Source organism: Cervus elaphus, chromosome 31 (assembly GCF_910594005.1).
Source record: "Cervus elaphus chromosome 31, mCerEla1.1, whole genome shotgun sequence".
Taxonomy (NCBI): Eukaryota; Metazoa; Chordata; class Mammalia; order Artiodactyla; family Cervidae; genus Cervus; species Cervus elaphus.
This window is the reverse complement of record NC_057845.1, coordinates 41,631,215-41,655,012: the sequence shown is the minus strand read 5'-3', so window position 1 is coordinate 41,655,012 and position 23,798 is coordinate 41,631,215. Positions and strand designations below refer to the sequence as shown.

The 23,798-nt window shown below is 37.4% G+C and overlaps 2 protein-coding genes across 2 annotated transcripts; both read right to left on the bottom strand.

Annotated features, from left to right (window-relative positions):
- Positions 1 to 2,929: 2,929 nt before the first annotated feature.
- Positions 2,930 to 3,859, bottom strand: LOC122687480 (olfactory receptor 5H2-like). Its single transcript, XM_043893001.1, has one exon. The coding sequence runs from the start codon at positions 3,857 to 3,859 to the stop codon at positions 2,930 to 2,932; it is 930 nt and encodes a 309-aa protein (XP_043748936.1).
- Positions 3,860 to 13,596: 9,737 nt separating this feature from the next.
- On the bottom strand, positions 13,597 to 14,526 carry LOC122687577 (olfactory receptor 5H2-like). The gene has a single exon (XM_043893152.1). The coding sequence runs from the start codon at positions 14,524 to 14,526 to the stop codon at positions 13,597 to 13,599; it is 930 nt and encodes a 309-aa protein (XP_043749087.1).
- Positions 14,527 to 23,798: the final 9,272 nt, after the last annotated feature.

Genomic DNA, 23,798 nt, shown 5'->3' with positions numbered 1-23,798 from the left:
TGGGTCATAGAGGATCTTGCTGTGATTTATGTCGGAGAGTGTTTTGCCTATGTTCTCCTCTAGGAGTTTTATAGTTTCTGGTCTTACATTTAGATCTTTAACCCATTTTGAGTTTATTTTTGTGTATGGTGTTAGAAAGTGTTCTAGTTTCATTCTTTTACAAGTGGTTGACCAGTTTTCCCAGCACCACTTGTTAAAGAGGTTGTCTTTTTTCCACTGTATATCCTTGCCTCCTTTGTCAAAGATAAGGTTTCCATAGGTTCGTGGATTTATCTCTGGGCTTTCTATTCTGTTCCATTGATCTATATTTCTGTCTTTGTGCCAGTACCATACTGTCTTGATGACTGTGGCTTTGTAGTAGAGTCTGAAGTCAGGCAGGTTGATTCCTCCAGTTCCATTCTTCTTTCTCAGGATTACTTTGGCTATTCGAGGTTTTTTGTATTTCCATACAAATTGTGAAATTCTTTGTTCTAGTTCTGTGAAAAATACCGTTGGTAGCCATGTATACTATCTATGGTGAAACAGATCACCAGCCCAGGTGGGATGCATGAGACAAGTGCTCGGGCCTGGTGCACTGGGAAGACCCAGAGGAATCGGGTGGAGAGGGAGGTGGGAGGGGGGATCGGGATGGGGAATACGTGTAAATCTATGGCTGATTCATATCAATGTATGACAAAACCCACTGAAATGTTGTGAAGTAATTAGCCTCCAACTAAAAAAAAAAAAAAAAAATTAAAAAGAAAAAAAAAATGAGTGATATAGTCTCACTGCACTCTATGTATCTGTGCTCTCAGATTCAGCTCAATTTTATAAATATTTCACAGATACTTATTCAAGACCTCATGTGTGTAAGCTGCAGTGTTGCAAAGTTATGCTCATTGCTCCCAAAGATAGAGATTAAGACATCTAATTTATATTAAAAAAAAGAAAAGCATTTGGTCCCCAAGTAAGTATTATATTGGGTTGGCCAAAAAGTTTGTTTGGGTTTTTCTCTAAGGTGTTATTGAGAAACCCAAAGGAACTTTTTGACCAACCAACAGAAGATCAGATGTGACCTAAGACATATGAATGAACTGACTAAGCAGTACTGTCTTCTTCAGTATAATATGGAAATGCATTATGAATGCTGTAATATATGGGAAAAGCTTTGGAGAAAGGACACCATTTGAGTTGTATATAAAGATGAATGTGTTGTCAATAGACAGTGTATATTGTCTGTGGACAGACTTGTATTAGCAAATGCATGTACCTGAGTAACTTCAGGGTGTCTGGAAAGCTTTCTGCAACTCATTCTGGGTATAATACATGGTCAATTAGGAGAATTGTGTGGTCAGTGACTTCTGAGGTAAACCAAGGTGTTATTTCAAAGGACCATATAATAGACTGTGAGAAAATCAGGGAGCAATCAGGAGGATAGAAATGGAGGTTGAGGCAGAGATAGAAAGATATGCAATACTGATAAGTTAGAAAAATGTAATACAGGGAGGTGTGGATAGAGATACAAATATCTATGAAAGTATGTATATGTATTTCATGTTATCTGGACATACACGTGAACAAATAAATAATGCATGACTACATCTACAGAGCTAAATACAAATACTGTATTTGTACATTATCTATCAGCAGTGTCAATCCTTTAAAAGTTATTGAAATGGGATATGATTTAGTCATAGTTCTGTCTATGAAGAATAACCTGGCAACTATGTTTAGGACTTTCGAGTACCAACACGATAAAAGGAGAGCTTTGCAAAACACAGAGGCAGATAGCTTGTAGGATAAGGTCCTCGATGCATTAATAAGTAGGTGTATGGAATTTCAGTGTTGTAAAAGGAAAGGCAGGAGTGGACCCAAAGATAGGTCTCTCATTGCACCTATAGAGTGAGATGAAAACTAATGTTAAAGACCTTGAAGACACAAAATATCCAAAATCTTGCTCATTTTTTTGTCTTTTCCAGCCACCCACTAGGCACTATGACATTATATCAAGTTAACATTATTTGAACTTTTGTAATATGCATTTGAAATCAGGTAAACAGTGCATGCCAGAAAGACTTATATATTACTGATTTATTTGAAAAGTTTCCCTTTAAAAAATCTAGCAAGATTGATCATTTCCTTCCTGTTCTGCCGCTTTCCTTTTTCTTTAAGCCCATCCCAATTTAATTCTTCAGTCTCATCTAGCTTTCTAATTAGCAAAGGTTTTCAGATTATCCTACAAAATACAGGCACAACTGGGAAGTGACATCACAGACAGTGAGAGCCAATTCCCTCTTCTTGTTGCTCATGGACAATGACTGGGCTAAGAGCATCCTCTTAAAAGTTGACTCTCCCTTCACTGTCTTAACTTGCTTCTCATTTTTTTTTCATTCCTTTTCCCATTCTTTTTTATTTTTCTCTGGAATATGACTGTTGAATCCCCATGGTGATGGGGGAACTCACCATGTCCCAAATAAAGTGGAATGAAAGACCTTTTGGTCTGCAGCAGAATTCTTGTGATTTACATCATTTCATTCAAACACAAACATTGCATCCATTGTGGATTTACATGCAGTTAATCTCCAGGCTGTGCAGCTATATTACTACTGAAGACAACAGAGTCAAATCCTATTAGAGGAATATTACTACTTCCATGCCTAATCATTTTGTAAATCTATACTATAGAGCACACAAGTATGTGAAATATTTTAATTTGTTTCCTGCTTCAGTTATTCTAATGTGACATGAAAATTGTTGAGAGTTCCTTGCATTTTTTGAACAGTATACATGAATATCTTAAGGAGTATGTTAGTACTAACAACTTAGGTCAAAACACGAGAGTAATTATAACTGCAAAAAACCTTGAACCCTAACCCAATCTGAACCACATGTAATCTGCACTGTTTTGTGACTATATCAGTAAAAAAAAGAACTGATAATAGTATGAGATCTAAGCATTTCTCTTTAATACTTTTGTCAGTGAATCTATGACTTTCTTATTTCTCAGGCTGTAGATGATTGGATTTAACAAGGGAATTATGATAGTGTAAAATAGAGAGTCCATCATATCTTCATCATCAGGCTGTGTGGATCCAGGGCGCATATACATGAAGAGAAGAGACCCATAGTATAAAGAGACAGACAGGAGGTGGGCTCCACAGGTGGAGAAGGCCTTTCTTATGCCTTGTCCAGACTTCTTTTTCAAAACCATATAGAGAACAAGTGCATAAGAGACAAGAACAGTCATAATGCTAAGCACCTGTATTGACCCAGAGGAAATAAACACCATTAGGACATTAATTGAAGGGTCGGTACAAGAAATCTTAAACAATGGCATGATGTCACAGTAAAAGTGATGTATTATGTTAGACTTACAGAAGGTTAACCTGAATAAAGCACCTACATGAATCATGGGATGAATAAGTCCTGCTACAAATGATGAGACTAACAGCTGGATGCATAGTCTGTTGGTCATAATCACTGGATACAGTAATGGCTTGCATATGGCCACATAGCGATCATAAGCCATTGTTGCAAGCAAGAAGCATTCTGTGGTTCCACCAAATGCAAAGGAAGTAAATTGTAACACGCATTCAGAGAGAGATATCATTTTACTCCTAGCAAAAAAATTGACTAGCATCTTGGGGGTCACTGTGGATGATATCCAAGAATCCACGAAGGCTAAACTCCCAAGGAATAAGTACATGGGGGTGTGAAGGTGAGGGTCATTGTAGATGAGATAAATTAGTCCAAGGTTTCCCATAGTGGTGATGAGGTATATCACCAAGAACAACAGGAATAGGGGGATTTGCCACTCCAGTTGATAGGGAAGTCCGGTGAGAACAAACATTGACAGCAGAGTTGCATTTTTAGTATCCATGCTCCCTGAAATGAAATGCAGAAAGTGTAAGATGTAAGTAGATGTAAATGACCCCATGGACTCTATCCCCCAGGCTTCTTCATGGGGATTCTCCAGGCAAGAATCCTGGAGTGGGTTGCCATGCCCACGTCCAGGGGACCTTCCCAACTCAGGGGTCGAACCCAGGTCTCCCACATTGCAGGCGGATTCTCTCCTCTCTGAGCCACTAGGAAAGCCCAAGTAGATGTAAGCTTTATAAAAGGAATATTGGGAGAAAGTAATTGAAACAAAGTCATACATTTATCAGAGTGCCCTTAAATGTGTTTTACTAGCATACCCTCTCCAGTATTCTTGCTTGGGTAATCCCACAGAGGAGCCTGGTGGGCTATAGTTCATGAGGTCGCAAAATGTTGGACACAACATAGCGACTGAGCAATGACAGCAAACAGCAGTGGAAACTAATTTCGGATATTGGTGTAGTGGAAAATGCAATTATTGCTTTAAAAATGTGGACGAATGAAAGGATTTAGAAAACAGGAAAAAGACTCTAAACATTAGCTAAATTTATGGAGAAAATTGAATGTGTGAGGGACATTCTGTCTAGGATATGGATGAGATTCCAGGGAAAAGAAATTTGAAGTATTACAAAATGATTTGGATGCCATGTGAAAGATCTTGAACTTTGTCAGACAGCAGGCATGCACCGAGGACTCTTAATACAAGGAGCCACATTTCATTTTTTAAAATAAATACTTGGTAGTGTAGAAATACTCTGTAGGGAAGGGAAACTAGTGTCAGGAATACTAATTAGGGGGCTGATACTCTTATTGGATGGTTCTGAAATGAGAATACACATCAAAATTGGTGAAATATTTGTACAATATACAGGTTATTCAGTATTATTGTAAATGTATGTTCAAGAGGGCAAGAATGCAGCTCAACAATCTGCACTTCAAAATTTCCCTCCAGTTGATTCAAATTCATGTGATGCTCTAGAATCTCTGGTGTAATTTACTACTAGCACACCCACTCCAGTATTCTTGTTTTGGAAATTCCACAGAGGAGCCTGGCAGGCTACAGTCCATGGGGTCACCCATGATGAGGAGGGAAAAAAAGACAGAAATAAGTCAGAATGTAGAGTCACTAAGACTCAGTAACTTAGATGTTTTCATTAAATGTTGGCAACACTGGGAATCTTTCCGTTTTCTTTTCTTCAAAATTCAAAGATTATCTTCCTAGGGAATTTGTGTGTGACACAGGGAATTTAATTTTAAATTTTACCTTAGAAACTTTGACTGTTTTTAAATATATTAGCATTGCTGGAAAGTTCTTTCCATAATTAATTAAAAGTTGATTTATATGTTTTATTAGAGTGATTAGAGCTGATTTTTTCTAGAAATCCTGCTGCGTTTGAGAGCACTTTCTTCTCCACCAGTTTTTCTAGTAAAATAAAATTCTGCCAAAGACTACAGCCTAATTCAAGTGATATAAATAACCAATGCCAGTAATTCTCATTGTCAAATGTATTTTTATTTGGAGTAGGCTCCCTTCCTTGCAATTCCAAATTAAGGGATAATTGAAATTGCTCAAATTCAATATGCATGTGGGTCTTTATTAAGTATAAACTTGGAAGGAGCAATAGGAGAACATTTTATGCATATTTCTTACAATATATATTAAAATACTGAATAAAAGTATTCTCAGAAGTAGGTGAGAGAATAGAGAAATTAATATGTAAGTGACTTACCTTAAAAGTAGAGTCAGAACCTGAGATTAATTAGGAAGAATGAAACTTTTAATCAGAACACCCAGAAAAATTTCTTATGTAGGAAACATGTGACCTATATTTACAGCCAGGTTAAATTCTTTAAGATTCTAGTTCATAAAAATTTATGAAGTCTTCATAGTTATGTTAGAAAGATAATGAATTATCATTGAAGAACAGTTCATTCTTACATTTATTTTGCTTATTCTAGGTTTAGCCACAAAAATATGATATATAGATATGTCATTAATTATTAATTTTTTCACCTGCCTTTTTGGCATCTAGTAAAGCAATCTAAAATTATAGATTTTACAGTATTCTCACTGTTTTACCTAAGAATAATGTGCCTTGCAGAAGTTATTTCTCTTTTACCCATATCTTGTAAGAAATTGTGGAGATCCTCTCAAAGAGGTAAGCTTTTTATGTAGAAAATAATGCAGCATCACTGGAATGATAATGACACAGGTGACGATTCCTTGCACATTCATTTCCCAAGGTCAGGAAAATTTTGTTTGTGTAAATTAGCTTTGAACAGAAGAGTCAACCAATTATATGAAAGTGTTCTTTTTAAACCGAAGAGGAAGGAGTGAAGCACTAAAATTTCCTAGTATCATGCATTAATTCCCTTTAGGACAAAATTAAGTTGTTCCTCTGGGCATTATAGATTTGAACCTGTGGGAAAAGTCCAAGTTGTTCCACAGGGCATTACAGATTCTAAAATCATAAACATCAAGTCGTTGTAGACAATTCTAGTTTTAACAACTGAAATTGTATTTTATGTCACTACCTTCCACAACAGGTGACACTTCTGGCATGTTTATGCAACCTTCAATTCATCCACAGATTTTGATGCTCTGAGTGCTTTGATTAGTATGGTCTTTTCTGAGCTGATTATACATGAATTCAATGAGGACAAAATTCTAGACTCCCTTCAGGAGCCAACTGCGAGAAAGTTGTCCTCCTCATGAAAACTATAGCTCACATTCCAGATCTACCAATAACTCCCCACTCTGCTGTGAAATTTTTGGAGAAAAATTTTACTGGACATAGGTCAGGGGAAGGAGCAAAGCAAAAACAAAACAAAGGATCACAGTGGAGGTGGCCTCGAACAGTGCTTCTCCAACTTTAATCCCTGTGAATGTCCTGGTGATTTTCTGAAAATGCATATTCTGTTTCAGTAGGTCAGGGCTGCATCCTGAGGGTCTTCATTTCTACCAAGGTGATGCCTCTAGACATTTAGCATCCTCAGGGTTTTCCGTCATTGGCAGGCTTAGCTTATCAGAGAACTAGTTCATTAGTGAAGTTGGGGGTGGGGTGGGGGGAATGGGAAAAAAAGGCAGATGGAGCTGACATGCAAAAGAGGGAAGCAAAGAGGAGCCAGAATGGACATGGCAGGCCAGCATGGGGTGAATCACAGCATGGGAGACTAGGCTGGGCACTTTTATCTTTATCTCAAAGGAAAACTATTGAGGGATTTTGAACAGGGTGGTCACATGTTCAGATTTGCCTATAATTGTTAACCGAGTACTTGGCATACAGAGTTCATTTAGAAAAATAACATTATTTATGTCAAAAGAACATAATATGAAAATAGTAATATTGTGCTTTGATATCTGAAAAGCAGAAAAATGTTTGACCTCGACTTGGGACTTGATTGGCAGCTAGAAGAAAAAAGAAGCATATATTTTCGTAGATTCTTGATGATAGTATTTCTTATAATTGTGCCAGTGAAACCTTAAAAAGAGGTGAAAAAAATCATAGATAAAGGAGAAGTCACTGCGAGAACTCAGCAGTGTGACAGGATGGAGTAAGCAGTTTAATGTGCATTGGTTGCCTCAACCTAACCCACACCTGACTTAAACACACTGCCCTCTTCAATTTCATGTGATTACCTTGAAAATCTTTTTGTTGCCTAATTATTATTATAAAAGTCTGTACCGCTACTTCCAATAGGAATAGTCTTTCCAGTTTTAGTTATTTTAATAGGTGGGTCATGGTATCTCATTGTGGTCTTCAGTTACATATCCCCAAGAACAATGGTATGGAGCATGTTTTTGTGTTATTTGACATATATACATTTAGTTTAGTGACCTGTCTGTTTAAGCTTTTTGTCCTCTTTAATGGAGCTATATGTTTTCTTATTAGGTTTTGAAATTTTTTCATATATCCAGTATACAAGGCTTTTATCACATACTTTATTTACAAATTTTTTCTCTAGAGATATTTTTATTTCTTTTCCTTCTACAAGATATCCCACTTATCCATGATGCTGACTGGACCTAGGGAGCAAGAAATAACAACTTCTTTAGACTTTTTGGTAGACATTTGCCTGCTAGAAGATGAGAAATAAATCCAAAAAATTCCAGGGTCCACTTAATTTAGTGAAATTCTTGAGATTCAGTTGTGTGGGTCATGTGGAATTATACCTTCATAGATACAGATGCATTGTTGCATCTAGCCCATCCTGCAACCAAAAAGGAGACAGAACTCTTAATAGGCTACTATGGATTTTAGAAGGAACGTTATCGTTATTGAGTACCTTAAGAAAACCACTTTAGGAAGGGACCGGAAAAACTGCTTGATTTGGGCATGGCTCAGAACAGGTGAAAGATTTGCAAAAGATCTAGCCTTCTCTCCAAGCTGTGGTGCCACTTGGACCATATGATCCAGCAGAAACAGGACCCTGAAGTGGTAGTGGAAGAGAGGGATGCTCTTTGGAACCTTTGGCAGGTCAAGATAAGTGCTAAACCTTCGGTTTGGAACAAAGCCCTCAGATCTGTTGCAGATAAATACTCTTCACGGGAGGAACCATAACTTCAAGGCCAATACATGGGGAAAAAATGGAAACAGTAACAGACTTCATTTTCTTGGGCTCCCAAATCACTGCAGATAGTGATTGCAGCCATGAAATTAGAAGATGCTTGCTCCTTAGAAGAAAAGCTATGACAAACCTAGACAGTGTATTGAAAGCAGAGAGATTACATTGCCGACAAAGGTCTGTATAGTAAATTTCAGTTCAGTTCAGTCGCTCAGTCGTGTCTGACACTTTGTGACCCCTTGGACTGCAGCAGAGCAGGCTTCCCTGTTCATCACCAGCTCCCAGAGCTTGCTCAAACTCATGTCCATCAAGTCAGTGATGCCATCCAACCATCTCATACTGTGTCGTCCCTTACTCCTCCTGCCTTCAATCTTTCCCAGCATCAGAGTCCTTTGTATTTTATATATAGACTTATTTGTATTAATTTTTAGATTCTATATATAAGTGATACCATATGATATTTGTTTTTCTCTGTCTGACTACAGTATAATAATCTCTAGGTCTATCCGTGTTGCTGTAAATGGCAGTATTTCATTAATTTATTGGATGAGTAAGATTTCATTGTTCCTGTATACCACATCTTCTTAAGCCCACTACCTGTTGTTGAACATTTGGGTTGTTTCTATGTTTGGCTATGGGAAATAGTGCTGCCATGAACTTTGCGGTGCATGTATCTTTTTAAATTAGTGTTTTCCTTTTTTTCAGACATATACCCAGGAATGGGATTGCTGGATCGTATGTTAGCTCTATTTTTAGTTTTTTAAGGAATATCCCTACTGTTTTCCATAGTGGATATACCAATTTACATTGCTCACGACAGCGTAAGAGGTTTCGCTTTTCTCCTCTGTCACACTTTGATGGAAGAAACGTAAACCTCTACCCATGAACCACTACACGAATGTCAAGAAAAGTGCAAGGAATAGGTGCTTTAAAAAATCATTAGGCTTTATTTTCAAGGTCACAACTCTTTGCTGCATCAAGAGCTCAAAAAATTCCTATCTATTTTACATATGGTGATGTAAGTTTCCATGTTACTGTCTCCATACACCTCACCCTCTCCTCCCCTCTCCCCATGTCCATAAGTCTGTTCTCTATGTCTGTTTCTCCATTGCTGCCCTGCAAATAAATTCTTCAGGACAATTTTTCTAGATTCTGCATATAGATAGCCAGTGGAAATTTGCTGTATGTCTCAGGAAACTCAAACAGGCGCTCTGTATCAGCCTGGTGGGGGGATGGGGAAGGAGATGGGAGTGAGGTTCAAAAGGGAGGGGATATATGTCTACCTATGGCTGATTCGTGTTGAGGTTTGACAGAAAACAACAACATTCTGTAAAACAATTATCCTTCAATTAAAAAATAAATAAATTTAAAAAAATTCCTGCTAACACGACAGTCAACTGCTACTGCAGCTGTAGTTTCCCACTCCCCAAAAGCTGATTACCAGACATTGGCACATAGAGGGTATCTGCTTCCCTATTCATGTCGTCTTGAGTCTGCTCATTCACTTGCCCTGAGAGAGAAAATAGCATCTGCCCTCTATTGCTTTCCAAATATTATATGAACCTGTCAAATTGAAAAAAATATAATTCACTATATATATAATGCTAGTTGTCAATAAGTTTATATAATATAATTTGTTAGTTTTGTAGCAATTTGCTATGGAGAAAAAGAAAAAAACACAAAGAGGTGAAACGGAGGGGAGAGAAAAGAAGGGAGAAGAAAGAAACACAAGAGTATAAGAACTTTACTCTCTTGTTTTAAAACATTCAGTTCAGTTCAGTTCAGTCGCTCAGTCGTGTCCGACTCTTTGTGACCCCATGAATCGCAGCACGCCAGACCTCCCTGTCCATCACCAATTCCCGGAATTCACTCAAACTCATGCCCATCGAGTCAGTGATGCCATCCAGCCATCTCATCCTCTGTCGTCCCCTTCTCCTCCTGCCCCCACTTCATCCCAGCATCAGGGTCTTTTCTAATGAGTCAACTCTTCACATGAGGTGGCCAAAGTATTGGTCTCTAATAAAAAGCAAATTATTTGGGGAGGTACAAATCATTTGGCTTTTGTCAGTAATTCTTTATTCAGTGAGGATAATGAATTTGCAATTCTTTCTTAAAAAGGAATTGGCATAACAAAAAATGTCCTTGCATGCTTTAAAAATATCTCAGGTTTCATTTATTCCTCAAAGAGAGTTGAGTGGATTGGTATATTTCAGACAAACATGAAAGCACATATAAGCACCATATACAACTCAATAACTTATCATACATTTATAGCTATGTTTATGTGCTTTAAAATACTGTTTTCTGCTTCTGTTGGGCAGGATATTCTATACTGTCAGTATGTCAGTTTAGTTGCTATCAACAAAATCACTTTTTTTTTTTCCTGGGTAATTTCATGATGTTTTCCTGTCCTTTTACTTTTAACTTATTTGGAACTTCTTGGGGTCTTTATATTTAAGGTTGATTTTGTGTAAGCATTGTATAGTTAAGTGTTTGTTTTTTGGTTCAATCTTAGATTTTAAACGTTTTTGAAGTCTTGTTAACACTCACTGTAAACCCTGTGAATCTCTTTATTTTTCTAGAAAAATAAAGGAAATATGAGAAGATTATCTCTTATTGCTATCAGATAAGTCTAAAATAGAGGGTACTTCCACAGAGGGGATAAACATCACATCATTATAGCAAGTGGAACATCTTATATATGAAATTCTCTTTGAAAATGATGGTACAAAAGTGGTACAAAAGTTGGCAATTAGTGTTTTTCTCAAGGGCAGATCTTCTTCCCGTTAATTTATTGAAATTATGCAATGAAGTTTTGCTTGTTTATTATCACTTTCAATCATTGTTCCCAAGGAAAGTGTAGGAAAAGGTCAACAATTCTTCATCCTTTGAAGGAAATGTTATGGTGATGTCTGCATCTACCTGTACAAAACAGGAGAAAAAGTAGACTATAATACAGAAGGTGAAAGCTTTTAGAATATTTACATAGAAGTAGAGGTAGGGAATATAGACACTTCTCTTTGACTGGTCTCTAAATATTTAGATATTATAACAATTTTGCTTCACTGATTATTTAAAAACAGTGGTTATCCTATTCTGATCAGCTGCTGTAACAAAATATCATACACTGGGTGACTTAAACACAAGCCATTTTTTTTTTTACAGTTCTGAGGATGAAAAATTCAAAAGCAAGGTGCCAGAGATACAGTACCTGACCAGAAGCCACTTTTTAACTCATTGACCACTGCCTTCTCGCTGGGCTCACATGGCCTTCCATGGGTGAGCACTCATGGAGAAAGGTCAGACGAGGGGATGGAGAGAGAGAGAGAGAGAGAGTAGGAGAGAGCAAGAGCAAGGCACACTATATATCTCTTTCTCTTCTTATAAGCACACTAATCCTGTCATGAATATCACAAATATTCCACCCTTATGATTCCATAGTTTAACCCTAATTACCTCCCAAGGACCCCACTCCAAATAGTGCCACCTTGGGACTTCAGCATATGAATTTTAAGGAAACTCAAAATTCAATCCAAAACAGAGCTTCAGTAAACATGTTTATAAACCAACCGCATTAACATTAATAAATCAAAAACTCTATTGGTGGAGCCTGGCAATCTGTGTTTTAATAATATTCCTAGGTATTTCCAAGCCAACAGATTTTGAAAACCTTTTTTAAAGAACTAAAACAATCTAGCACGGGGATTATTGATGTGTACACATCAATGTGTACAGTGATGTGTATTGAGTGTACTACACTCAATAAGACTCTTCCATACTGTTAAACCAGACTTTAGAAATATAATACTAGTTTTAATTTGTGTTTCTTTGATTTTACCTATTAACACTTTTCAACGTTTTTGTTTGTATTAACGCTTTTGTTTCTTTGAATGCATTGCTGGTCAATTTTGTGAGCAATCTTCTGAATAGTATAAAGTATTATAAAATGGTGAAAAATGTATGAATGTACATGTATATAAAGAAAGAGGAGCTATGAATCCTTTTAAATCTCCAGATTAAGAAAAGCAAAGCATCTTCATAATATAGAGTATTGAGAAAGTCAATTCTTAAGTAGGTTGATAAGAAGTCCAGGGTCCCCGAGGAGAGGAAAAGGGTCTATGGCTCTCGAGAAGGAGAAGAGGACAAACATTTTTTTCTTTAAGCCCAGAGCTAATGATTACATAACAAAACAACTCATTGACTCAAGGATATGTTTTTCCTTATACTCTGTACCAATGATTATATAAGAACAATGTATCCTGCTGGAGGACATGCTTCTCCTTCTTAAGAACCTTCTGACTACTCGTGTCATTTAAGTTTCTCTTAAAAAAATCTAGCAAGATTGACCATTTCCTTCTTATTCTGCCACTTTTCTTTTTCTTTAAGCCCATCCCAATTAAATTCTTCAGTCTCATCTAACTTTCTAATTAGCAAAGGTTTTCAGATTATCCTACAAAATACAGGCACAACTGGGAAGTGACATCATAGACACAGCCAATTCCCTCTTCTTGTTGCTCATGGACAATGACTGGGCTAAGAGCATCCTCTTAAAAGTTGACTCTCCCTTCACTGTCTTAACTTGCTTCTCATTTTTTCTTCATTGCTTTTCCCATTTCTTTTTATTTTTCTCTAGAGTATGACTGTTGAATCCCCATGGTGATGGGGGAACTCACCATGTCCCAAATAAAGTGGAATGAAAGACCTTTTAGTCTCCAGCAGAATTCTTGTGATTTACATCATTTCATTCAAACACAAACATTGCATCCATTGTGGATTTACATGCAGTTAATCTCCAGGCTGTGCAGCTATATTATTATCAAAGACAACAGAGTCTAATCCTATTAGAGGAACATTACTACTTCGGTGCCTAATTATTTTATAAATCTACATTATAGAATATACAAGTATGTAAAATATTTTGTTTCCTGCTTCATTTATTCTAATGTGACATGAAAATTGTTGAGAATTCCTTGCATTTTTTGAACAGTATACATGAATATTTTAAGGAGTATGTTAGTACTAACAACTTAGGTTGTTAGTAATTATAACTGCAAAAGTAATTATAACTGCAAAAAACCTTGAACCCTAACCCAATCTGAACCACGTGTAATCTGCACTGTTTTGTGACTATATCAGTAAAAAAAAAACAACAAAGAACTGATAATAGTACGAGATCTAAGCATTTCTCTTTAATACTTTTGTCAGTGAATCTATGACTTTCTTATTTCTCAGGCTGTAGATGATTGGATTTAACAAGGGAATTATGACAGTGTAAAATAGAGAGTCCATCATATCTTCATCATCAGCCTGTGTGGATCCAGGGTGCACATACATGAAGAGAAGAGGCCCGTAGTATAAAGAGACAGACAGGAGGTGGGCTCCACAGGTGGAGAAGGCCTTCCTTATGCTTTGTCCAGACTTCTTTTTCAAAACCGTGTAGAGAACAAGTGCATAAGAGACAAGAACAGTCATAATGCTAAGCACCTGTATTGACCCAGAGGAAATAAACACCATTAGGACATTAACTGAAGGGTCGGTACAAGAAATCTTAAACAATGGCATGATGTCACAGTAAAAGTGATGTATTATGTTAGACTTACAGAAGGTTAACCTGAATAAAGCACCTACATGAATCATGGAATGAATAAGTCCTGCTACAAATGATGAGACTAACAGCTGAATGCATAGTTTGTTGGTCATAATCACTGGATACAGTAATGGCTTGCATATGGCCACATAGCGATCATATGCCATTGTTGCAAGCAAGAAGCATTCCGTGGTTCCACCAAATGCAAAGGAAAGAAATTGTAACATGCATTCAGAGAGAGATATCATTTTACTCCTAGCAAAAAAATTGACTAGCATCTTGGGGGTCACTGTGGATGATATCCAAGAATCCACGAAGGCTAAACTCCCAAGGAATAAGTACATGGGGATGTGAAGGTGAGGGTCATTATAGATGAGATAAATTAGTCCAAGGTTTCCCATAGTGGTGATGAGGTATATCACCAAGAACAACAGGAATAGGGGGATTTGCCACTCCGGTTGATAGGGAAGTCCGGTGAGAACAAACATTGACAGCGGAGTTGCATTTTTAGTATCCATGCTCCCTGAAATGAAATCAGAAAGTGTAAGATGTAAGTAGATGTAAATGACCCCATGGACTCTATCCCCCAGGCTTCTTCATGGGGATTCTCCAGGCAAGAATACTCGAGTGGGTTGCCATGCCCACGTCCAGGGGACCTTCCCAACTCAGGGACCAAACCCAGGTCTCTCACATTGCAGGCGGATTCTTTACTATCTGAGCCACTAGGGAAGCCCAAGTAGATGTAAGCTTTATGAAAAGAATGTTGGGAGAAAGTAACTGAAACAAAGTCATACACTTATCAGAGTGCCCTAAAATGTATTTAGTACTAGCATACCCTCTCCAGTGTTCTTGCTTGGGTCATCCCACAGAGGAGCCTGGTGGGCTATAGTCCATGGGATCACTCGTGATAAGGAGAAAAAAAAAGATAGAAATAAATCAGAATGTAGAGTCACTAAGACTCAGTAACTTAGATGTGAAGGAGGTGGTCAGTGAAGGAGACAGGAGACAGAGCTGAAGAGATGGTCATTACATTGAACTTAAGAATTCATGTTTGGGTCACTTTGTAGAGAAAGCATCTTCTGAATATCTAGGTGGGATAGCTTAGTAGTATGAGTTTGTTAGCACTTAATATAAACAATGACTTTGGAGTATTTGGGTAACTGAAAGCATACTTTTGAATGACCTAACTATTAGAAAGTGTGCATAAGGAAAAAAGAGGAGGGTATAGAAAGAAAACTTCAGCAAATTTTATTACAAAAGTTTTGAAATAAATACATGTCATTTTAGATAGCTGAAAATGATCCTCTTTTCTACTACATGAGTCTTGGTACCTGGCAAAGGCTACCACTTACTCTAGAAGTCAAAGGAGCCAGAAACTCATTTTTCCATCCCCTTGCAACTAGAGTAAGGGGATTTTATCTAGGTTTGAATAGTCAAACGTAGTAACATTGGATTTGTAACACCGAGCATGGAGGAAAGGGACAAGAAAACACGAATTAGGGTTGCAAAGTCAGCCAAGGCAGCCATATCAAGACCCTAGGAACTGCTTCTTGCATCTGCACCAGCTGCATCGTCAGTGTGAGCTGTGGCTTCTACAATTCAGGAGCTGCAATAGGAGCTCCTACTGAGCAAGTGTGGAGATTTGATTTGGGCTGCTGTCTCACTGTATTGTTTCTTCTGTTCCTGCCCATTTATCAGCAGATCCCTCCAATCTCCCTGGAATTTCTATGTAATGGTCAATTTCCATTCAGCTAACTAATTTTCTGTTACAAACAAGTGCCCTGGCTTTAGCCAAAGAGAGATAAGCCGCTGCTGCTGCTAAGTCGCTTCAGTTGTGTCCGATTCTGTGCGACCCCATAGACGGCAGCCCACCAGGCTCCACCGTCCCAGGGATTCTCCAGGCAAGAACACTGCAGTGGGCTGCCATTTCCTTCTATAATGCATGAACGTGAAAAGTGAAAGTGAAGTCGCTCAGTCGTGTCCGACTCTTCACAACCCCATGGACTGCAGCCCACCAGGCTCCTCCATCCATGGGATAAGGGAGAGACCTAAAAAATCTACTGAGCAGAGTAATCAGAGAAGCAGAAGGAAAAACTCGAGAGTTGGGTGTTGTAAACATAAGAGAAAAAAGGCACAAGGACATAACGAAGTGCAACACTGATTGGCAAAATGAATGCTCCCGTAGAACAAGGGGTGAACAGAGATCATTGAATGTGGGAAGTGAGAGTCATAGTGTCTTTAGTGAGAGAGTTTCCAATTTATGATAGAGTTAAGGCCATAGAAGAGTGAGAAATGAATGGGAAATATCACACATAACATGAGGAGAATGTTTTTGAGTACACCAAGAAAAAAAATGGATAGCAATTAGAATTTTTCTACTTCCTATAGACAAAAGGATTTTTTTTTCTGTAGAGTATTTAAATACATATTTTCTAAAATGTTTAGATACATATTTTCTCGACCTTCCCTGGTGGCTCAGGTAGTAAAGAATCTGCTTGCGGTGCAGTTAACCCGGGTTCAATCCCTGGGTTGGGAAGATCCCCTGGAGAAGGGAATGGCAACCCACTCCAGTAGTCTTGCTGGTACATTCCACGGACAGAGGAGCCTGGCGGTCTACAGTCCACGGGACTGCAGAGTCATACAGGACTGAGGGACCAACACTTTCACTGTCTGTCACACTTTCTGAAGAGAGGAAGGCACCTAGAAGAGAAAGAGTGTGGAAGTAGAAAGGAGCAATTGGGTGAGTTATTAAGAAAACAAGTGGAGAATTACAAAAAGCATAACAGAGACACGGATAGAAATCTGTTAGAAAGACAAGACAATGAAGATGGGCAGTATCAGATAAACACCAAGAGGGAAATATGGGGAAATTTTGCAGGTAAATATTTGTCTTAACCCTGGTTTTCATTAAATGTTGTCAACACTGGGAATCTTTCTATTTTCTTTTCTTCAAAATTCAAAGATTATCTTCCTAGGGAATTTGTCTGTGACACAGAGAATTTAATTTTAAATTTTACCTTAGAAACGTTGACTGTTTTTAAATATATTAGCATTGCTGGAAAGTTCTTTCCATAATTAGTTACAAGTTGATGTATATGTTTTATTAGAGTGATTAGAGCTGGTTTTCTCTAGAAATCCTGCTGCGTTTATTTGAGAGCACTTTCTTCTCCACCCATTTTTCTAGTCAAATAAAATTGAGCCAAAAACTGGAGCCTAATTCAAGTGATATAAATAACCAATGCCAGTAATTCTAGTTGTCAAATATATTTAATTTGGAATAGGCTCCCTTCCTTGCAATTCCAAATTAAGGGATAATTGAAAATGCTCAAATTCAACATGCGTGTGGGTCTTTATTAAGTATAAACTTGGAAGGAGCAACAGGGGAACATTTTATGCATATTTCTTACAATGTATATTAAAATACTGAATAAAAGTATTCTCAGAAGTAGGTGAGAGAATAGAGAAATTAATATGTAAGTGACTTACCTTAAAAGTTTAGTCAGCAACTGTGATTAATTATGAAGAATGAAACTTTTAATCAGAATACCCAGAAAAATTTCTTATGTAGGAAACGTGTGACCTATATTTAAAGCCAGTTTAAATTCTTTAAGATTCTTGTTCACCAAAACTTATGAAGTCTTTATAGTTATGTTAAAAAAATAATGAATTGTCATTGAGGGACAATTCACTTACAGTTATTCTGCTTATCCTAGATTTAGCCACAAAAATGTGATATATAGGTATTTCATTAATTATTAATTTTTTCACCTGCCTTTTTGGCATCTAGTAAAGCAATCTAAAATTATAGATTTTACAGTATTCTCACTGTTTTACCTAAGAATAATGTGCCTTACAGAAGTTATTTCTCTTTTACCCATATCTTGTAGGAAATTGTGGAGATCCTTTCAAAGAGGTAGGCTTTTTAAGTAGAAAATAATGCAGCTTCTCTGGAATGATAATGACACAGGTGACGATTCCTTGCACATTCATTTCCCAAGGTCAGGAAAATTTTGTTTGTGTAAATTAGCTTTGAACAGAAGAGTCAACCAATTATATGAAAGTGTTCTTTTTAAACCGAAGAGGAAGGAGTGAAGCACTAAAATTTCCTAATATCATGCATTGATTCCCTTTAGGACAAAACTAAGTTGTTCCTCTGGGCATTATAGATTTGAACCTGTAGGAAAAGTCCAGGTTGTTCCACAGGGCATTACAGATTCTAAAATCATAAACATCAAGTCATTGTAGACAATTCTAGTTTTAACAACTGAAATTGTATTTTATGTCACTACCTTCCACAACAGGTGACACTTCTGGCATGTTTATGCAACCTTCAATTTGTCCACAGATTTTGATGCTCTGAGTGCTTTGATTAGTATGGTCTTTTCTGAGCTGATTATACATGAATTCAATGAGGACAAAATTCTAAACTCCCTACAGAAGCCAACTGCGAGAAAGTTGTCCTCCTCATGAAAACTATAGCTCACATTCCAGATCTACAAATAACTCCCCACTCTACTGTGAAATTTCTGGAGAAAAATTTTACTGGACATAGGTCAGGGGAAGGAGCAAAGAAAAAACAAAGGATCACAGTGGAGGTGGCCTCCATCAGGGCTTTTCCAACTTTACTCCCTGTGAATCTCCTGGTGATTTTCTGAAAATGCATATTCTGTTTCAGTAGGTCAGGGCTGCATCCTGAGGGTCTTCATTTCTACCAAGGTGATGCCTCTAGACATTTAGCATCCTCAGGGTTTTCCGTCATTGGCAGGCTTGGCTTATCAGAGAACTAGATCATTAGTGAAGTTGGGGGTGGGGGGGGGGGGATGGGAAAAAAAGGCAGATGGAGCTGACATGCAAAAGAGGGAAGCAAAGAGGAGCCAGAATGGACATGGCAGGCCAGCATGGTTGGAATCCTAGCATGGGAGACTAGGCTGGGCACTTTTATCTTTATCTCAAAGGAAAACTATTGAGGGATTTTGAACAGGGTGGTCACATGTTCAGATTTGCCTATAATTGTTAACCGAGTACTTGGCATACAGAGTTCATTTAGAAAAATAGCACTATTTGTGTCAAAAGGACATAATATGAAAATAGTAATAATGTTTGATATCTGAAAAGCAGAAAAATGTTTGACCTTGACTTGGGACTTGATTGGCAGCTAGAGGAAAAAAAGAAGCATATATTTTGGTAGTTTCATTAATCAATTATAGTATTTCTTAGAATTGTGCCAGTGAAACTTTAAAAAGAGGTGAAAAAAATCATAGATAAAGGAGAAGTCACTGCGAGAACTCAGCAGTGTGAGAGGATGGAGTAAGCAGTACAGTGTGCATTGGTTGCCTCAACCTAACCCACACCTGACTTAAACACACTGCCCTCTTCAATTTCATGTGATTACCTTGAAAATCTTTTTGTTGCCTAATTATGCATACAAAAGTCTGTATCACTACTTCCAATATGATTAGTCTTTCCAATTTTAGTTATTTTAATAGGTGGGTCATGGTATCTCATTGTGATCTTCAGTTATACATCCCCAAGAACAATGGTATGGAGCGTGTTTTTGTGTTCTTATTTGACATATATACATTTAGTTTAGTGACCTGTCTGTTTAAACTTTTTGTCCTTTTTAATGGAGCTATATGTTTTCTTATTATTAGGTTTTGAGAAATTTTCATATATCTAGTATACAAGGCTTTTATCACATACATGATTTACAAATTTTTTCTCTAGGGATTTTTATTTCTTTTCCTTCTACAAGATATCCCACTTATCCATGATGCTGACTGGACCTAGGGAGCAAGAAATAACAACTTCTTTAGACTTATTGGTAGACATTTGCCTGCTAGAAGATGAGAAATAAATCTAAAAAGTTCCAGGGTCCACTTAATTTAGTGAAATTCTTGAGATTCAGTTGTGTGAGTCATGTGAAATTATACCTTCATAGACATAGATACATTGTTGCATCTAGCCCATCCTGCAACCAGAAAGGAGACAGAACCCTTAGTAGGCTATTATTCATTTTAAAAAGAACATTATCCTTACCGAGTACATTAAGAAAACCACTTTAGGAAGGGACCAGAAAAACTGCTTGATTTGGGCATGGCTCAGAACAGGCGAAAGATTTGCAAAAGATCTAGCCTTCTCTCCAAGCTGTGGTGCCACTTGGACCATATGATCCAGCAGAAACAGGACCCTGAAGTGGTAGTGGAAGAGAGGGATGCTCTTTGGAGCCTTTGGCAGGTCAAGATAAGTGCTAAACCTTAGGTTTGGAACAAAGCCCTCAGATCTGTTGCAGATAAATACTCTCCACGGGAGGAACCATAACTTCAAGGCCAATACATGGGGAAAAAATGGAAACAGTAACAGACTTCATTTTCTTGGGCTCCCAAATCACTGCGGATGGTGATTTGAGCCATGAAATTAGAAGATGCTTGCTCCTTAGAAGAAAAGCTATGACAAACCTAGACAGTGTATTGAAAGCAGAGAGATTACATTGCCGACAAAGGTCTGTATAGTAAATTTCAGTTCAGTTCAGTCGCTCAGTCATGTCTGACACTTTGTGACCCCTTGGACTGCAGCAGAGCAGGCTTCCCTGTCCATCACCAACTCCCAGAGCTTGCTCAAACTCATGTCCATCAAGTCAGTGATGCCATCCAACCATCTCATACTGTGTCGTCCCTTACTCCTCCTGCCTTCAATCTTTCCCAGCATCAAAGTCCTTTCCAGTGAGTCAGTTCTTCACATCAGGTGGCCAAAGTATTGGAGTTTCAGCTTCATCATCAGTCCTTCCAATGAATATTCAGGAATGATTTCCTTTAGGACAGACTGGTTGGATCTCCTTGAAGTCCAAGGGACTCTCAAGAGTCTTCTCCAACACCACAATTCAAAGGCATCAGTTCTTCAGTGCTCAACTTTCTTGATGGTCCAGCTCTCACATCCACATATATGACTACTGGAAAAATCATAGATATGACGAGGCAGACCTTTGTCAGCATTCTCTGCTCTTTTATATGCTGTCTAGGTTTGTCATAACTTTTCTTCCAAGGAGCAAGTGTCTTTTAATTTCATGGCTCCAGTCACCATCTGCAGTGATTTTGGAGCCCCCCAAAAATATAAAGTCTGTCACTGTTTCCATATTTTCCCCCTCTATTTTCCATGAAGTCATGGGACTAGATGCCATGATCTTGACTTTTTGAAAGTTGAATTTTAAGCCAACTTTTTCACTCTGCTCATTCACTTTCATCAAGAGTCTCTTTAGTTCTTCTTCACTTTCTGCCATAAGGGTGGTGTCATCTGCATATTTGAGGTTACTGATATTTCTCCCAGCAGTCTTGATTCCAGTTTGTGTTTCATCCAGCCCAGCATTTCTCATGATGTACTCTGCATATAAGTTAAATAAGCACGGTGACAATATACAGCCTTGATGTACTCCTTTCCCAATTTTGAACCAGTCCATTGTTTCATGTCCAGTTCTAACTGTTGCTTCTTGATCTGCATACAGATTTCTCAGGAGGCAGGTAAGATGATCTGTTGTCCCCATCTCTTTAAGAATTTCCCACAGTTTGTTGTGATCCACACAAAGACTTTGGTATAGTCAATAATGCAGAAGTAGATGTTTTTCTGGAACTCTCTTGCTTTTTTGATGATCCAGCAGATGTTGGCAATTTGATCTCTGGTTCCTCTGCCTTTTCTAAAACCAGCTTGAACATCTGGAAGTTCACGGTTCATGTGTTGCTGAAGCCTGGCTTGGAGAATTTTGAGCATTACTTTACTAGCGTGTGAGATGAGCACAAATATATATCAAGCTTTGTTATTATTTTTCCCCAAGACAAATTTGGCAATCAGGGGTCTCATTGTTCCATATAAATTTTAGGTTATTTGTTCTATCTGTGAAAAGTATCCTGGATATTTTGATAGGGATTGCATTAAATGCACTGATTGCTTTGTGTACTATGGCCACTTTAGCATAATTAATTCTTCCAATCCAAGAGCATGAGATATCTTTCCAATTATTTAAGTCATTGTCAGTTTTATTTATCAGCATTTTAAAGTTTTGTATATAGGTCTTTCACTTGCTTGGTTAAGTTTATTCCAATTTATTTTTTGATGTAGTTTTAAATGGAATTGTTTTCTATTTTCTTTTTCTGATATTTCATCATTAGTGTAAAGAAATGCAACTGATTTCTGTTTATTAATCTTGTATCCTGATACCTTGCTGAATTAATTTACTAGTTCTAATAGGTTTTGGATGAAGTCTTGGTACTTCTCTATATAGAGTGTTGAAAAGTTATCTCATCTGCAAATAGTGACAGTCTCACATTTCCCTTTACAGTTTGAGTACCTTTCATTTCTTTTTCTTGTCTGGTTTCTGTGACTAAGACTTCCAATATGATATTGAATAGAAATGGTGAGAGTGAGCATCTTTGTTTCTTTCCTAAATTTCAGCTCTTCACCATTGAGTATCATATTGGCTGTGGGTTTGTTGTAAATGGCTTTTTGTATATTGAGATATGTTCCCTCTATATCTACTTTGGTGATAGTTAATTCATGAATGGATGTTGAATTTTATCAAATGTTTTTTTCTAAAATACTGAGATGATCATGTGTTTTTTTTTCTTTCTTTTTGTTGATATGGTGTTTACTGATTTGCATATGTTGAATCATCCTTGACCCTGGAATGAATCCAGCTTCATTATGGTGTATGATAGTTTTGGGTAGTGTTGAATTTGATTTGCATCTACATCCTTCAAAGTTATGTCTTTGGTTTTGGTGTCAAGGTAATGGTGGTAAACCTTAACAGAATAAATTTGGTAATGTTTTCTCACTTTCCATCTTTTGAAATAAGTTCTTTGTATGTTTGGTAAAACTTCCTAGTGAAGCTGTTCATTCTTGGATTTTGTTTGCAAGAAGTTTTTGACTATTTTTCTCCTGTTCTGCCATTTCTCTCTTATTCTCTATGTCTATCTAATTTAAATTATCAGTCTAATCTGTTAACTTTCTGAATTAGTGAAGTTTCTCAGGTTGATCTATAACATACAGACACACCTAGAAAGGACATATAGAAGAATCATATATAGTTAAGAGGCAACTCACCTCTTTCCCTTTCTCTAAGAAATATTAAGGTAAGAGGATCTCTTAACAGTGTAGCTCTGTCTTCATTGTCTTAACTCCCATACCATTTTTCCCTCATTGCTTCCTCATTTCTCTTTATTTCTCTGTGTGGTATGGAGTTTATCCCCACAAGAAGTGAAATTTACCATACCTCAGATAATGTGGAATAATAGGCCTTTTGACTGCTAGCAAAATTCCTGGGAATTACCTCTGTTCACTCAAAACACAAACCTGCCTCCATACGGAGTTAAATTTGATAAGAGTTTCCATGCTACATGGCTGTAGAAATAGCAAAGATATCATAATCAAGTCCTGTTCACAGGGCCTGCACTGTTTTAAAACTGAATGTATTTATAGAGCCACATTGAACAACATATAAGCCTATAAAATTTTTTCATTCTTGTTTTCTGCTCTAATTTTTTAGGTATGATATAAATAATTAAAATATGAAGTTGTTTAAAGAAACTTATTAGATACTAACATCTTGTATGCTTAGTCAATGCTGTGGTTTTTCCAGTGGTCATGTATGGATGTGAGAGTTGGACTATAAAGAAAGCTGAGCACTGAAGAATTGATGCTTTTGAACTGTGGTATTGGAGAAGACTCTTGAGAGTCTCTTGGACTGCAAGGAAATCCAACCAGTCCACCCAAAGGAGATCAGTCCTGGGTGTTCATTGGAAGGACT

Bases quoted from the DNA above. Each gene is read 5' to 3' on its own strand.
- LOC122687480 (XM_043893001.1), bottom strand. From the start codon at position 3,859: ATGGATACTAAAAATGCAACTCTGCTGTCAATGTTTGTTCTCACCGGA.
- LOC122687577 (XM_043893152.1), bottom strand. From the start codon at position 14,526: ATGGATACTAAAAATGCAACTCCGCTGTCAATGTTTGTTCTCACCGGA.